Consider the following 18,532-nt stretch of genomic DNA (forward strand, 5'->3'; position numbering starts at 1 on the left):
GATAATTCAAAATGTTGGGCATTATGTAAATCAAGTGGAACTATTTTGCACTGGAATGAGCAGGGAATGAAACCTATGCAAAATTGGGAAATGATTTTTCTATATTATTGTGCTGTATTCACATGGCCTTTGACCCATTGATGTAGATTTCGTTCTAGCAAGATGCATTGATGCCAGTAGATTTCTGGCTGCAATTGATGACCATCATATCAGTAAATGCTTACTTGTTCAAAATTTTTGTGTATTTATATGTGTATGTATACACAAATGTGTCTGCTAATCTAAGAGAGACATATGAATGCATTAGGCAAATTCAATTATAAATTATCTTTAAAATTATTTCTGATGTGAATTATATAGTATAGGACTCAGTATCCACATTTAATAAATGTAGACAACTTTTTATCATAAACATTTTTTCAGAAATAAAATGGTTCCTTTTCTTTATTCTCTTTTGTTATTTTAGAGACTTTACTGCTTCGGCTGGTTTTGGACCATAATCCTCCAAGTTTCTGACTCTTGAGTTACAATTGTAAGCACAAAATGAAAAATTATATAAATTACTCTAAAAGAAAAGAGAACAGACTTAATGTGAGGTGAAATGGTTCAATAAAAATTTCTCACAGCAACAAGAACTAAACAGTCCCTGATTTACAATGGTCAATTTGAAATTTTTTTTTACTTTATCATTGTAATTTGGGATCCTGACCCTATATATATTAAGGGACATCTGAGCCTGCCATAGTTAGAATTACTTATTTAGGGTAGCTCACTGGAGCATGATATCAGTATAGTGTAGTTTCTTACCTCATGGCTGTTCAGATGCAGCTCCTTCAGTACCCTCAGGAGCATCTGGTAAATTGTCTCTGGAATCAACACCAATGGGCAAGTCAAAGAAGAATGTGAGAGGGTGTAAAAGCTTTAACCAAGACAAATGTTCTATTATTTCTAGCACATAGAAACTCTTTATAAAAAGTTAAATGTTCACCAGCAGCCTTGAAAGAGTACTTCCTCATCTCATTCTATTTTTGTATCATACATTAAAAAATGTGAAATAGACTTTTGCATGCAACTTGATGAAATTCAATAGTGAAGTATTTTTGGTCTAACTTTATTTCCTTCCATCGGCTTTTGAGGAGCTATGCATTGTTAATATTTATTTATCTTATATATTTATTTATTTTCTTTAAGTAGTTCTGGAAATGAGTCTCCATTTAACAAAGCAGTTAATGCATGTAATGCATTTTGACCAGTCATCCCTTCCAATATTTTCACACTTAGTTTGTTTTGATGTCTGAAGGAGAAAAGAATGCCATCTTAATTGCTTGTTTTGTTTTGTTCTATCCCACTTCCTCTCCAAGGTGAAAGTTTGGTTCCAGAACAGGCGAATGAAGTGGAAGAGGGTGAAAGGAGGGCAGCAAGGAGCTGCAGCCCGAGAAAAAGAACTGGTGAATGTGAAAAAGGGCACACTCCTTCCTTCTGAGCTCTCTGGAATCGGAGCGGCCACCCTCCAGCAGACAGGGGACTCTTTAGCCAATGAAGACAGTCACGACAGCGACCAGAGCTCAGAGCATGCTCACTTATGATAGGCACAGAGAGGACCAGCTCCATTCTCAGGAAGAAAACGTTGTGATGGCATGCCTTACCCAAACATCGTTTACACACAGAGATGACTATGGAAGTGATGATGTTTGAACCCAGGCCTCGCATCCACCTGTTTTACATGGTTGGTGGAGAGTCTTATAATAAGTGCCTCTTGTTGAAGATGGAGAGGGTGAACTTGCTTTCAATTCCAAATCTGTTTGATTGCATGCATGGCAGCGACAAAGGTGTGTGTGGCTTTTGCTTGCACTGAAAATTAAGTTGCTATCAAAAGCAAATTTGAGAAGGCGTTGTTTTTTTTTTTTAATTCAAGATGCTTCCAGAATGAACATACCAAAGATGAAATCTTGAACATTGAACATTCCAAATGCACAAGGTCATGTATATGACAGTGGGCAGGTATTTGCTTTTGCTTGCACTGAAAATTAAATTGCTATCGAGTATAAACCATGAAATATTTTATCCTGAACAGCCACAGTGCCTGAAATCACCAAGTGGATTTTTAAAATGTATTTTTAACTCTGTATATATTACACTTAAGTTGTTTTTCTGTCTTCACTAATTTTAGCAATGCATTCATATTAGCTAATGAGAATAGGTAGCCACATTGACAACCAGAAACAGCTTCTTGTATTTTTAATACACTTGGTCATTGAGAAACCAGCACGTGCTTACCTGTGTTCAAGTAGAGAAAAATACAGTAGAGTCTGATAGGGCATATTCTTGTACCACAGACAAAACAAATCTTATGTTGCATTTGCGCTCAACTGCTGCTGCTAATACATTATAGAACTTAACCTAGCTCCTCAATTCTTCCTATCGTATAGCTTGAAAATTAACTTTAGGATAATAGGAAATGCAGTTACCTTGCAGAAAGAACTTTGTATGGCAGACATTTTCTGATTTTATTTCTATAAATAATATTATCTCTTGTGGATGTGATTTAAATATCAAGGAAAACTTTTCTTCCTTATTGCTAAAGATATTAAACAAGGTGAAGAACAAGGCTGATGTATCCAATGGATAGATGACAGGATTCCAAATATCTCCAAATTAAGTTCAGCAAAAATACATTCTTATGAATATGTGATGTGTTTGTACAGAGCAACAATCATTGTATTTTGAAAAAAAGTTTAATAAATGATCCTTTGTAAATAACTTTGGTCGCTTTACTGTGATTTTATTAATTTTATTAATTGGGTGCTGATTCTGAAGCTTGAACCCAAGAACTGGGCACTGTTCCTGAGCTTCTTTTGCTCAAGAATTGAGCTATACCACTTGAGTCACAGCTTCACTTCCATCTTTTAATTTTTTTTTATCATTAACTGGGGATAATTGACTTTCTAGCTGGCTTCAAACAGCAATCTTCAGGTTTCAGCCTCCTGAATAGCCTCCTGAGTAGCTAGTGTTATAAGGGTAACCACCAGATGTTTTCATAATTTTGATAGAATTAAACATATATATGTATATGTATCTATGTACATATGTATATATACATATATATCAGTGCTTTAAAATGTCTCAGATTATCAGATTTTATGTAATCTGGGTCAAAGTAATTAGGAAATTGTATACATTTCTGAATTTTTACTACAAAATAAAAAAAACTCAATTCTTTGGTAGTCAGAGAGCACCTAAAAATATACATACATAAAATTATTTCTCTAACTTAAATAATGTAAAAAATGGATTTCTTTGTGTGCTTTATTAATAAAAAGTAAAAATAGAAAAATATTATTTAGCAAAATTAGATAAATGTAATGCTTATACATTTTAGTGGGTATGTACAATATGAGCAAATCAATCCACTTAGCTTATTTCATTTTACTATTGTAATGTTGGTTTTCATATCCAATGCTTTATGTATGCAGACTGCCATTAAGCTACATCCCCCAATTCAGTGTTTGAAGTGGTCATCGACATTGGTGAGATGAATTAAATAGGCTCCTCCCTGTGAGAAATTGCTGCGATGTAGCAGTTTAATGAAACAATGAATACATTTAGTATCATAAATTATTAAAATGTACTGAATGCCTAGACCAATTTATATCTATCCCGTTGTTTCTATTTGTTTTATGTTAAATCAGAAGAATGTAGAAGCATTGCTAGCTTCTACTTTTCCCTCCTAATGAATTAAAAATAGAAATATAGAAAAATGGCCAGTAAAATTTTCCCAAACCCTTATTGTTCATTATTATTATTATTATTATTGTGTTGTTGTTGTTGATTTTTGAAACTGCACCTATCATATGGTGGGAAATACAATTGTGCAATTACTGGTTTGATGTGGGAGGGTAGTTGGGGAGTGGGGGTGTAGGTACAGGAGTGCCAGTACTGGGGCTTGAACTCAGGGACTGAATGCTTGTCCCTTAGCTTTTTCACTCAAGGCTAGTGCTCTACAGTGCAAGCCACATCTCACCTTCTGGTTTTTTGCTGGTAATTGGTAATAAGAGTTTCAATGACTTTCTTGCCCAGGGCGGCTTTGAACCACAATCCTCAGATGTGATTTTTTTGGACATAGACCCTTCTGGATATTTTTACCAGGCTGGTTTCAAACAACAAAGCCTCCTGAGTAGTTAGGATAACAGGTGTGAATACTGGCACCAGGCTTAGAATGAGATTTAAATTAAGAATCAACTTGAACATCCAGTAAACATGTCAGTATATATGTTACAATATTAAGAAAAGTGGGGGAAATGAGGGTGGATGGGCAGGGAGTGGGAAGAGTGGTAAGAATGTTCTAAGGTGACATAGATTGTGCCATATTACATTCATAAACTGCTTTGTTGAATGTCAGCTCCTTTGTATAACTACTTAAGGATAAAAAAATCAATCTAGATAGACTGAAGAAATGGGAGACATATATCAAATTGAGTGCAACAGGGATGAAGAAAAAACTGCTTAGAAGTCACTGAAGAATTAAGATTTCTCATGAAATAGGAAGAGGTAAAAATAGTGTGCTAGAAGAAAGGCAAATGATTCAGAATGGACAGGACAGTTAGGAAAAGCAAAGCTTATGTAACATGGATTATGCCTTTATCACAGAATCTTGAGTTATTCTAAAATGAAATTTAACCTCAGAGGACATGAATAGGTAAGAAAGGTCATATGGCTGGATTAAATTGACCCCAATGTATGACACTGAACACATTGGAACACTGTTAAAGCAAGCTAAGTGATATTAATTGCAACAAACTTTTATATTGACAGGGCTTTGTTCTGTTTCTGGCATTGTTTCATAATACTGAGATTTAAACTCATTGCTTTGTGTATCCTAAGCAAGAGTTGAACCATCAAACTTTAGAACGAGCTCCTAAGCTAATGTTAATTAGAAGAACTTGTTTTTCTTCTTCTAGGTTTTAGTATTCATCTATGTTTAAAATGAAGCATAGGTCAGGCCTGTAATGTCTTCATTATCTTTCTGTAGTTAAAAGTTCTGTGAGGGAAAATGCAATATTCTAATGAATTACATAGGGTTTAATTTACCCTTTATGTGTCAACAACCTAAAATGAAAAGAAAAACTAAGGGTATTTTTCTCCTTTCTTCCTTCTCTCCCTCCTTTTGCTCTCTCTCTCTCTCTCTCTCTCTCTCTCTCTCTCTCTCTCTCGCTCTCTCTCGCTCTCTCTCTCGCTCTCTCTCTTTGGTTATTAAGGACTGAATTTAGGGTTTTTCATTTGCTCCTTGTTTGCCCTGGTTATTTTTACATCATTTCCTATTTTCATTCAGGCCGGATTGGACTGCCATTTTCTGCTTTATACTTCCCACCAGAAGTGAGATGGCATTTTCCATTCCACCTAGATTTTTTTTCTGTTGAGAAGGATTTCAAAATCTCTTTCCATTAGTCTGTGACCCTTTCTATCTGTAGCTAGTGGTACAGGTTTGAGATGCCTTTCCCTCGTTTTAGTTTTGTTTTTATTTTTTGGGAATCCTATCATGGTATATACCATATTGTTCAGTGGATGTTCATCAGGCTCTGAAGCACTGTAGAAAGTCCTAAGATGAATGTATTATAGGATCATGGGTAGGTATATCTAAGTAGGCTTTAAAGGGTCACTATAAAACATGATCCTCATATTTAACTCTTCACTGACATTGACCCCATTACACTTTCACTTCCAGTGTTTACCTAGAGCTGCCCGCTCCTCAGGGATCATTCATAAAATCTTTTTGCTATTTTGTTTTATAAAATGAACTAAATGCCTTTGAAATAGATCCAACCACAGTTTTTATACCTATTAAGTTTATATTACATGACAAAAATAGTAAGTAGAATGGCTTCTCAATTTCAGTAAGGACTTTCTTTATGCTGGTAGGGCATGATTAGAGAGCAGATAGAAAATAAAGAAAATTACAAAAGTAAGTATTTTGCAGTTTTATGTCACTATGTTTTCAAGAATATTTTTCAAATGGGACTAGGGAAATTGAGGGGATCGGTGGGGTTGGGAGAGATGTATAGAAAGGTAAAAGAGTTAACATTGATCAAGAGGTATTGCATTCATTAACTGGCATTTTTAATTGAAATCTTTTTTTTACAAATTTAGGGTAATATAAAAAGAAAACCGAATAATATTTTAAAATACTGGCATCTTTTTTATGGTTAATGTTAGTTTTATTCCAAGAGAAATAGTAGAGAAATTTCATAGTTAAAGATAAATAAGTTATAAGAGAGTAGCTTATTTAAACGGGTGTAGAAATTATACTAACATTTTTCTTTTTTTTAATTTCTAAATACTCTTAGGCTGTTGATCCTAATAATAAGCCTGTTATGTATGCCTATTTTCTAATAAATCATTTTGTCTGTGATATGAGTGATATTTCAAACACCATGTTAGAATATCAAATAAAAAAATTTGGTAGGAATAATTCTTCTTAGGACCATTTTGGAAAATAATTATATTTTTCTCTCCAGCTTCCTTTCTTCTATTCTTCCAAGAAAAAGCAACAATACAAAATACAGATAAATTTGTAGCTACAAAAATATTAGTATTTAGATTAGTATCAATATTTAAAATCTCCAGGATTAATTTACACATCTTGTTATAAAAGTGAATTTTATTACTTTTTAAAGAATGTTTATTTTTTCTGCCAATTGCAATGACATAACATTTCTTCTTGTGATGTCACTGTTTGTCCTTTCAGCTCTTACAGAATCATAGTAGAAAATGGACAAAGTAACAAAAGTGACTTTAAAAAAATGAACCTCTGACTTTAGTGTCCAGAGAAGCTATAATATAGGTGTGAGCCACCAGTGTCTAGTCAATTTGACATTATGTAAACAATATTTTCATTTCTTAAGCTAAGAAATATTCTGAAAAAATTTTCTTGATGTTATAATATTTAAAAGACCAATTAGAAGAGATTCCTGTGGTGGTATAGCAATTATAAATACAAGAGTTTAATAGATGATAAAATACTCTATTATTTATTTTAAAATTTCTAGTGCTTGCAAATCATTTGTAAGTCAACATCATGAAAGCCAAGTAGAGAACAACTAAAACCTCATCAGTATTCCCCCATGAACACTTTACCTTTCAAACTTAAAAGGTATATTAAACCTCAAGAGAAAAAATTAAATTAAAGTTACATGTATGGAAAAGCTTATATCAAAATTAATAAACCAGGAAACTTGTAAAAAATAATTTTGCCTTAAAATTGTTGTCATTCTTAAGTTACCTTAGATAATATTTGACTAATAGTAAATTGTTAATTCTGTATTTGTAACATATATATTGCACTGGTGAATGATCAGTTTATTGTCTGTGTTACTGATTTATCTCGGAATATTTCTTTTTTTTTTTTGGCCAGTCCTTGGGCTTGGACTCAGGGCCTGAGCACTGTCCCTGGCTTCTTTTTGCTCAAGGCTAGCACTCTGCTACTTGAGCCACAGCGCCACTTCTGGCCGTTTTCTGTATATGTGGTGCTGGGGAATTGAACCCAGGGCCTCATGTATAAGAGACAAGCACTCTTGCCACTAGGCCATACCCCAGCCCCGGAATATTTCTTAATATTAGTATTTAATTATGAGACCTGCATATTCAGCACTTCTATAGGTATTGTTTAGTCTGGTTCAACTTAATTAATGCACAAAATATTTAATTCCTCATAGTGCTAGGTAGGAACATGCATAGCTCTTCCTAGACAACCATCAGAGAGTTAGCACTTCAAGGGCTGCCTGACATTTACATCAATTGTGCATTCGATACATTATGTTTCTGCCAGTAAAATTTTAAGCTATGCTGTAAAAATCAAGAATGTCTAAGGGAGCTAGGTGGCTCATGTTTGTATTCCTAGCTATTCAGGAATGGAGATCTGAGGATTGTAGAGCAGGAAAGTTAATGAAACACTTATCTCCAGTTAATCACCAAAAGGCCAAAAGCAAAGTTGTAACTTACCCTTGAGCACAAAAGTTTGAGAAGAGCACCCAGGCCCTGAGATCAAGCCCTTTGACTAACACATATATGCACACACACACACACACACACACACACACACACACACACACAACAATGATTCTGATAATTTTGTTCCATACTTAAAATTAATCTTCATTGGTATTTTTTATTTCATATTTTAAATACACAGTAAAATGTCATTATCCTTTACAAATATTATTAGATCATACAAAATAACCTCCATCTCTACTTTTCCTTACTTGAATTATTTGTATCTTAAAATTAAAGATTCCTATAGAATGCTGTTTAATCAATCCAATTATGTAAAACTATAAAATCATAACAAATACATTCAAAATAATTTTAGTAAGCACATTCAAAACTAAAGAAATACCATATGTATTTTTAAATAATTTCATTAATAAAACTCTAAAGTGGTGACTCTTCCCAAGCAGTTTTGTGGCTTCTAAGTAGTTGCTTATGCCAGAGGACTGAATGCAGGGGTCACAATTTAAGAAAACTTAACACATGATATAGATGTCTTGTAGTTATTAGTCTTTCAACGGTTTGTACATAGTCAATTTTTACACATATTACAGCAAGAGTGGTCACTCTAAAAACATAAATCAGATTGGATTGTAAATGATTCATGGTGGTATGCACAAACAAATTTTCAAATAGTAGTTGTGTTCCACAAAAAATAATTGGACATTTTTTCAAAGAAAAGATAATTAATGTCCAACCTTTTCAGAAAACATTGCAATAGCTTACAATGAATTCTCCAAACCTTTATTGGGGTTTCAAAGAAATAAATCCCTCCACATAATATCCATACATCTGGTATGCAAACACCTTTCCTAATGTTCATCCACTCATGGCCTCATGCCAGCAGTGGCTAGGCTGAATCCATTATTCTCGCTAGGATTTGGATTCTCTAGTTGTGCTGCTGGAAGGCTTTGCCACTAAAGGTCTACTGACTTATTCCCTAATAAAGACAATCCTTGATCCTTTTAAATAAAATGGCACCAACTGACACACTCTATCATTTGTAATTAGTATTGTTTACTTTGTAGTCATTAGGCAGGCAACTACTCACACTTCCTCATTTGACTGTAGGCTTCAAAAGAACAAGGATGTTTTTTTCTATTCCCATCATTGCTATGTCTTTAGCAATTTGAACAATGCCTGGCAAATGCAGCACTGATCCACATTCTGAATTTGTATTAGTTAAGCAAGGATACTACTTCTCACATTTCTAGGATGCTCAGTTCTGGATCCCAACTTGAAGAGCAGAGCACTCTATGATGATTGTGAGGCAAATTATACCCAGTGGAATTATTCCAGGTATAATTGGCACATATATGAACATCAGCTCCGAAGTTGGTAGTTTGAAGAAATCAATCGATATTTGAACAAATGCATAATTGAAATGGCTTTGAGATTTATGCAATTTAATATTAGTAGAAAAAACATAAGTTTACTTGAAAATGGAATCCTAAAACATCTTTTTGTGTGGGTATTGTTTAGATTTCACAAACCAAAACTAAATTATAAATTTTAAATTGTAACGAACACCAAATCAGAATTGAAAAAAAGTACAAGGAGAAGTGAAGACCAGGTTTTAACAGATGTTCAAAATGTGGTTTAAAGGAAAAGAGAAAACTTTCGTTATATTCAGTTGCCTGTCTCAAAATTCTCACAATATTTTGCAGACAGTTTGGCTGATTTCCAATATATATCGTTGCTTGTCTGGTATGAAGAATACCATCTGCACAGTATGGAGTTCTTTTTCAGAAATAGGCTGTTAATTATGTTTGGAGCAGGTGCTGTTTTAAAGCAAAATCAGGTGTCACAACTTACTATTGCCTAAAACGGCTATTCTTGGCTGAGGAAAAATGATGAGCCACATTGGAAGAGAGGATTTAAGCACAGCCTATACACCCTCCACTTTGGGAGTACTTCAAAGGTCAGACTGCACTGCAAAGCTGTAAAACTTTCTATTTTTTCTATTTCCACCATCACTCATGAAAGAAAGCTTCCCTTTGAATTAAGGCTACATCAAAGTTATATATTTTCCTGAAAAAATAGTTTATCAACTACTTATATTTTTATTACTTGTATAGCTTATTACTTATTTTTTTCTGATAAGTTAAATAAGAAGGAACAGTGGACTGAAAATTGTAAGGATCCATTCCAATATATGTAACTGTGTAAAGTTAGTCAGTGTCAGTCATTCATTCTTATTAAATGGAACCAGTTAAGTAACTGTAGTGAATAAGGTCAATGAAATTATTTAGCTCCCTGAAAGACAGAAATGTCCAATTTTGTTCCTTTAAATATGTTAACTATTATAAACAAGGACCTAACTCTTGTATCTACTTCCCAATTTTAAAATCTATTTAAAAATACTAAAATATTTGGAAGGAAATTTACCGTTTGTATGAATTATCTCAAATCACACACTTGAAATTTGGAAATAGTGTATCCAACCAAATATACAACAGTAATGACTGTATGTGTGCACATGTGTGTGTTCATGTTTGCAGGTGTGCATGAGTGTATATATGTGCTGCTCTTGGTACTAGAACTCAGGGCCCTGTGCTATATCTAAGCTTTCGTGCTTTACCACTTCAGTCACAACTCCTCTTCCAAGTTTTTGCTGGTTACTTGGAGATGAAAGTCTCACAGTGTCTTTTCTGAACTGGTTTTGAACCATGCTCCTCAGATCTCACACTCTTTAGTAGTTAGGATTACAGCAGACAGTCACAACACACAGTAATGACTTTTAAAAAGAAAATATTTCTTCAAAGTTATCATTCTTAAGATAGTGGTAGTTTCTTCAAAAACCAGTAAAATGCCCACAGTAGCATGGAAGATTTACAGACTTCAAAGATACATACATATATTTTCATTAAAGAATAAATTTCAGCTTGGAAGATACATGTATGCATAAATATATACTCATATACAAGCTTTTAGTTTCACATTTAATTATCAAAAATATGTACCATGATTATTGACATCAAGCACCAATACACTTGAAGTTAAAGAATCATTGGCATGAGAAGCATAAAGGGGATGTAGGTTTTGTATTAAGAACATAATGTTGGAGTGAAGTGAGCCAGACCCAAAGAAACATGGACTCTATGCCCTCCCTTATTGGGAATAATTAGTACAGGTTTAGGCAAGCCATAGAGCATCACAAGGCCCAATAGCTATACCCTTATGAACACATAAGATGATGCTAAGTGAAATGAACTCCATGTTATGGAAACAATTGTTATATCACAGTTGTAACTACTTTCAACATCCTATGTGTATGTGTAGTTTCTATTATTGATGATGTTCTTGTATCACCTTCCTGTGGTTGTACCTACACTATCTCTGTAATCTTATCTGAGTATATTGGAAACCGTGTTTACTGGTATTGGAAGTAGGAAATTCAAAGGGAATACCAAATTTGAGAGACACAGGGTAAAAAAAGAGAAACAACTACAAAAGCAATACTTGCAAAACTGTTTGGTGTAAGTGAACTGAACACCTGGGGGGGGAGGGAAAGGGGGGGAGGGAGGGGGGCATGAGGGACAAGGTAACAAACAGTACAAGAAATGTATCCAATGCCTAACGTATGAAACTGTAACCTCTCTGTACATCAGTTTGATAATAAAAATTTGAAAAAAATAAAATAAAATATCACTGAAAATATTAAAAAAAGAACATAATGTTGGATGGAAATTTAAGATATATTCAAATAAATAAAATATACTTAAATGTAGAAATAAAATTGAGTTGGCCAAGTACAAAGCACATAAAACAGAATTTCTTTACTTCTTCACTATAAAATATATTAACATATGTTAATAACTTGTGCTTCTTTTTTATGTATTGTTAAAGGAGACATTCCCTGATTTGTAGTAGTATTGCTCTTTTGCTGTAGTAAAGTAGACTGAACTATAAAAAGACCAAAATTTGGGCCAGGAGTTTGGCCTAGGGTTAGAGTGCTTGCCTGCCATGCACAAAGCTCTGAGTTTGATTCCTCAGTACCACATATATAGGAAAAGCCAGAAGTAGTGCTGTGGCTCAAGTGGTAGAGTGCTAGCCTTGAGCAAAATAAGCTCATGGGCAGTGCTAAAGCCTTGAGTTCAAATCCCATGACTGGCAAAAGAAAAAAGAAAAAGAACAAAATTTGAAGATTCTATTTTTATGTAGCTGTAAAAGGATAGAGATGTTTCCAAATATGTAATTCTTAATAATTCACATATAAAACACAATAAGTCATGATCCTCTGTATACTCTATGGTCGCCTCGAAATTTCATCTCCCTTCTATCATCAAACTCTAAAGAAGATATGACATCCAAGAAAGACCACAGAAATTCTTTTCCTACTCAAAGACTCACACATCCAATCTTATGGTCTTTCACGAGGAATATAAATTCCTCTACATATTTTTTAGTATGTATCTTCCCAAGCCAAGTGAACCCATTAAGAAGAACCCACTTAACCTATTTAGAAGAAAATGGCCTGAAATAGTTGAAGAAAATTACTGAGCCCCACCTACCCTGTCCACCTACAAGGAAAGAGTAAATGAGAGTTCCACTGTGGCTTAATGTAAATTAACACAGTCTAGAAATAATTCCAAATTATGAAATAGCTATGATTCTAGATATTGTGATGTTTAAAAGTGGAATCCAAAATAGGTTTCTATTTATTGGCAGGGTGGTGCTTTGGAGTGATTAACTTACATATAAGGACTATTGGCTACAAACTCAAAACCCTTGCAAAACAATTGTTACATTGTCTGAATTATCTCTTTAAGTCCATTTCTTTTCATATTGCTCTAATAATTGTCTAATATTTTCCTCTTTTACACAAATGGTGTTAGTGTCTTGAAAGTTATCCCACTATTTGCATCCTACAAATTGATTCCAGGCCTTAAGAATTAACAAAAGTTAATTTCACAGACGATAAACTTAAATATATGGTATGTGGACACGTTATTAATCTTAATAACAAAATTAATCTATCATGTATTTTTATAATGTGTGAGTTAGAGCAAAATTCTACATATTTACCTAAGATTAGTCATTCCAAAATTGTTTAAACAATGTTGTTAAACCATATTGTATTGTGTCCAACAACATTAGGGATAAATGATTTCTGTAATGTCATAAAGCTTATATAACTATCCATGATGAAATTCAATGACTAGTTAATGTCTATTGCTTGGTTTATAACTGAACTATTTTGTGTGTATGTGCTGGTTCTGGGACTTGAACTTAGGGTCTGGACTCTGTCCCTGAGCTTCTTTTGCTCAAGGCTAGTGCTCTGCCACTTGACACAGAGCTTCACTTCTGCATTTTTTCTGGGGGAAGAAGTTTATTGAAGATAAGAGTCTTACTTTCCAGTCTGGTCTAGCTTTGAACCAACTTCTCATATCTTAACTTCCTAAGGAGCTAGGATTATAGGCATGATCCATCAGAGGCCAGCTTATAGGGAAACTTTTATATTATTTATTTAATCTATATTTGTTCAATGGAAAAATAGACCTTTGAAAAATTCTTGATGAAAGTTAATTTCCGCAGGATCTTGCTCTAATGGGTTCAATTTTTCCAAATGCCAGTGGATTTGCTGAGGACGCAGTCTAAGTGTACAGTTCTGGAGGGTCCTGCTCATAGTTGCACAAAACACTTTAAGTAGCAAGATCAGGCTTTTTTTTTAATGTCTTGGGATCATTTTTATAAAGATAAAGGCTACTATGATTTGAAGTATAATTTAGTGTTCTCCTACACTCAAGGAGAGTAATAAAATGTCAAAGTCCCATTTCAGAGATACAGGTATTTTTGTGTTGTTTTTTTGTTTTGTTTTGTTTTGTTTTCATGGTCATAATGTTCTCCTTTCCTGAACCTAGAATTTGTAATTTTCTTATATCTTAATTCTTTTTTTTTCTTAGTCCTGGAGCTTGAACTCTGGGCCTGGGTTTTGTCCCTGAGCCTTTCTATGTGTAAGGCTAGCAGTACCAATTGAGCCACAATATCGCTTCTAGCCTTTTCTAGATAGATTATTGGAAATAAGAGTGTCACAGACTTTCTTTTCTAGGCTGAATTTGAACTGTGATCCTCCAATCTCAGTTTACAGCTAGGATTACAGATATTGGTGCCAAGTAACATCTTAAATCTTAATGAAATACTATGTTTACCCACACTAAAGAATAGAGTACTGGAAAATGTGTGAATAGAGAAGAGCTCAATTTCCATTGGAATGTTCATCCCTTTGCCTGGGATCTCCTCTTTGATTCTCCTTGTAAACAATTGTTGGCAGATTACAATAATTCATGTATTAAAAATCCCTCATCTCTAGATGAACATCAGTAGCATATAGACTCTTTTCTAAGAAAGTAAGATCCCCTAGCCAGGCACTGGTGGTATACTGTATATCCTTGCTACTTAAAAGGCTGAAATCTGAGGATTGTAATTAAAAGTCAGCAAAGGCAGGAAAGTCTATGACATGACACCATTATATCCAATTAATCACTAAAAGCCATCAGTGGAGGAGTGGCTCAAATGGTAGAATGCCAGCCCTGAGTGAAAAAAGCCAAGGGAGTGTTCAAGGGCTTGACTTCAAATCCCAGGATCACCACAAGGAAGAATATTAGAAGATAAAATAAAAACACAATTTAAAGGAATGAACATGTGTGTGGGGGGGCGTGTCATAGTATTGTTAAATGCAGAAGAAAGAACACAGATGTCTTACCCTCAGGTAATATTGCAGACAATCTAATGCAAAGTGGGGCTAGAATGCCTGTAATTCAGATGGAAGCAAACCTGACTTTGTATGAGCTATCAAGAATACAATTTGGCAATCTTCTCCTTTTTATTCTGTACTTTTAAGTTTTTATTTATTTATTATTGTAAAGGTGATGTATAAAGGAGTAACAGTTACATGTAAGGTAATTAAGATACATTTAAACACTATTAACCTCTCCCTCATTTTCTCCCATTTTATTTCTCCCCTGACCACCCCCCCACTGCCATGAGCAAGTTGTAAAGTTCATTTCCAACATAGTTTTTTGTGAGCATCACTGTTGCATTGGTTAACCCTTTGTCCTTTGTCTCACCATTTCTGTGATTTCCCCTTCCTATTGCCAAAGCAGTTAAACTTATATACAGTAAAAAGGAACAAAAATAAAAAAAGAACATTGACAACAAGGGGAGAACAGTGACAACCAAAGGAGGGAAAATGGAAAGAAAAAAGAAATAACTGCATATAGTACACTAAGAAAAAAACCTCTTTATTCTGTATTTTTTTACACTAATTTGAGTTTTTAAGATTTTTTAACAAGTATATTGTCTCCTGCTGGATCTCCAAGTGGGAAAGGGAACTTGGAAGAAAGTGAAATTCTGTACTTGCATGGAGACACTGATTCTGAGCCTGCTTTGAAGTCCTTTTCATTTAGATTACACTGCTTATCATGGGTTCTTCTTAGAGAGTTGACCTGCACAAAACCTTGTTCTGGATGGAGCTGTCTGAGTGGGGCTGTGGGGACACCAACAGGTCATGAACTCTAAGAAGCTGAACTGACATTTGAAAAGAGGTTTTCTCATCCTTTATCACTTTTTCAGAAAATGGATATAATTCTCTAAAGGCAAGAAAGGCCCAAGATAATAATCTGGCTTTCCTACCAAAACCAAGGTGAATTTTTTTTTTCTAACGAAGGATTAATAACTTCCCTTGGCCCTTTTTAAACATTCTTCAACTGTATTCAGCACAGGTACTACTTCTGGGTTTTTATTCCCCATTATTATAACTAAGAAAATATTATATCTATAGATTATAACTTTTATTGAACAATATGTTCCATGGAACAATATGTGTATTTCATTTCAGATAATAGGCTTCTATGTACACTGTTTATTTCACATCAGTTATTTTACTTAATATTCTTGAACTAATTTATTAGTTACTCTTTCTCTAAACTTCTTTGGACATTTCACATTTCATATGCCAAGAGAAAGGAGAAAATATAATATGGAATTTGACATATTCAGATAAGGGGACTCACAAATCATACTAAGGCGTGAAAGGGATTGAAAATGTTAGTGTTTTTAATTATTAAATTAATGTAAGTGTCTTTAATTATTAAGTTTTCAAATATTATTAAAAGTTTGGATATACCCTGATGTTGACATAAGAATGTGTTCTATAAAAATACAAATGAAATGCATAAAACTGTTTCTAGCACATACTAATATTGAAATTTCATCAGATTTCCAACTGAATGAAAAAACTATACTGACTTGAAAAAATGCCTGAGTTTTATGACTTCAATGACCCAAATGTAAAGCAATACTTTGATTTCACTTTTGTAAATTTGCTTTCTCTTTATGTGCTTAGAAGAGTTTGTTAGCAACATGACAATTTGTGTATTTTAGACTTTAACCAGAGCTGTTTCAAATGATCTGTAACAGGTGGTAAAATGTTCACATTGTGCATGTTTAGGCTGCCAGGGATGGCAAACATGGAGTCAGAGCCAGACATATAAAAAGTACTATTTTCCTAGACACTTTTCCTGTAATAGGACCCATCTCCACCTGGAAAAAATCCACAGCTACTTCAAAGTTCAATAAGTCCCCATCCAAACTTATTAGTCTTCTCATTTCCTAGCCCCTCACCCAAAAAGCCTGTGTTATATACTAATGAAATTATTCCACTTCTATCCTCATAGAAGTTATACAAGAAATGTACTCACTGCCTTACATATGAAACTGTAACCCTCTTGTACATCACTTTGACAATAAATTAAAAACAGAGTAAAGAACAATAAAAAAAAGAATTCTGCACTTTTTCCCTGTCTTCTACCCTGTTCTTATACTCAGACTGATGCTACTTTCAGTCCATTTTTTGATTTCATCTTTAGTGTCACTGCCCTTACAAAAACACTGATCTGACTCATATTGGAGATTTTCTTCCAGAGAATATTTAACTTTATTTTCTGATAGTATTAGAGGGTAATGGTTATATTATCTTAAAGCATTTTGAAGTAATATTTGTGCAGGTCTTGGGACTTGAACTCAGCCCCGTCCTTGACTGTTTTTGCTCAAGGCTATCATTCTACTTCATGAACAAGAGCTTTACTCTGGCTCTTCAACTAAGATACAAGACTCATGGACTTTCCTGTCTAGGCTGGCTTCACATCACAATTCTCAGATTTCAGCCTCCTGAGTAAAGAGGATTCAGGCAAGAACCACTGTCTCCCAGCAAGAAGGAAGCAATTTGAAGCTGAAGTGTAGTCTATTTAATTATGATGATGTCAAGTTCTTTATTTTTATTTGTAAAATTTTGGACCTCTTTTCATTATTGGAGAGAGTGCTATAGTTTCTGATTCCTATTATTAAAGGTTTTATTGGGTGGCAGATCCACTAGATTATTTCCTGAAAACTCAATCTGTCTGATTCTGACTTGATGCCAGAAGTTTTAAAATGGTTTGACATAAATGAATCACTATATGTCACAGTCACTATAGTCACTTTTCTTCTCCTCGGATTGCTAGCTTCTCCAAACCTAACTATACTCGTCTTGTAATATCTACTACTAGTTGTACTTTTTAAAAATATTTTTTTTCTTTTTTGAAACTACTATTAAGAAGTTGTACAAAGATGTTACAATTCCTGAAGTCAGGTTATGAGTATAATGTTTCTTTCCCACTGTCACCCCTTCCATTTTCCCTCATTTCCCCTTTCTTTTCCTAACTTTAAGTTACATATTTCATTTTTTAGATAATGTGCATTGAATATTATGACTGCATTTGGTCCCTCTTCCTGTTTCCATTCTCGTGGACCTATCACTCTTTGTACACCCCCTGAAAACATGTTTCCATTTCCTGATATTTTTTCTAAAAACATTCTTTGAGATAAAACTCACATAGTGCACACTAGCCTTTTCTAAAGTGAACAGTTCAGTTTTTTAAAAAATTATATTCACAATATTGTACCATGTGTACCCCCATGTAATTCCAGAACGTTTTATCATTCTAAAAGAAAGGCTTGTGTGAATTAAGGAATTGCATCTCTTCACATTCTTGTTAGTCCCATTACTGTATACATTCTTCAGTTTTTATGAAGTTTTTTTTCCTTGTATTTCATATAGATTGAATCACACAATGTAAGACATGGCATGTGGCTTTATTCACTTAATATAAATTATTTAAGGATCCTCTATGTCATATCATTTATCAGATTTTTTGTGGGAAAGTAATATTTCACTGCATATGTAGAACACATTTTGTTTCTTTACTCTTGTGATCATTATAAACGCTACCAGTAGATTTATACATGTCTAGGATGCTAAACTTGCTTATCAGTTTGACAGGATTGAGAGATTCCTATAATGGTTAATGCACAATCTGTGTGTGTCTATGAGGGGGATTCAGTGACGATAGGCACTTGAGTCAGCAAACTGAATGAGGAAGTCCTTCCCATAAGGGGAGAAGCAGCATCCATTGGTCAATTTGGATGGAACAGAAAGGGGAATAAGAACAAA

The 18,532-nt window shown here is 34.0% G+C and overlaps 1 protein-coding gene across 2 annotated transcripts in view; it reads left to right on the forward strand.

Annotated features, from left to right (window-relative positions):
* Nucleotides 1–17,963, forward strand: part of Meox2 (mesenchyme homeobox 2) — a 78,506-nt gene extending 60,543 nt beyond the window's left edge. Inside the window, exons 3-4 of one of the 2 annotated variants that reach the window (XR_007210051.1) lie at nucleotides 1,362–1,891; nucleotides 17,953–17,963. Coding sequence is in view for 1 of the 2 variants with exons in the window: in XM_048339752.1 (XP_048195709.1) it covers nucleotides 1,362–1,586 (225 nt within the window). In the remaining variant the exon portion in view is untranslated. Of the gene's footprint in view, nucleotides 1–1,361; nucleotides 2,740–17,952 lie in introns of those variants that run through there. The other variant, XM_048339752.1, reaches the window with a different exon arrangement.
* Nucleotides 17,964–18,532: the final 569 nt, after the last annotated feature.

The sequence above is a fragment of the Perognathus longimembris genome, chromosome 2 (assembly GCF_023159225.1).
Source record: "Perognathus longimembris pacificus isolate PPM17 chromosome 2, ASM2315922v1, whole genome shotgun sequence".
Lineage (NCBI taxonomy): Eukaryota > Metazoa > Chordata > Mammalia > Rodentia > Heteromyidae > Perognathus > Perognathus longimembris.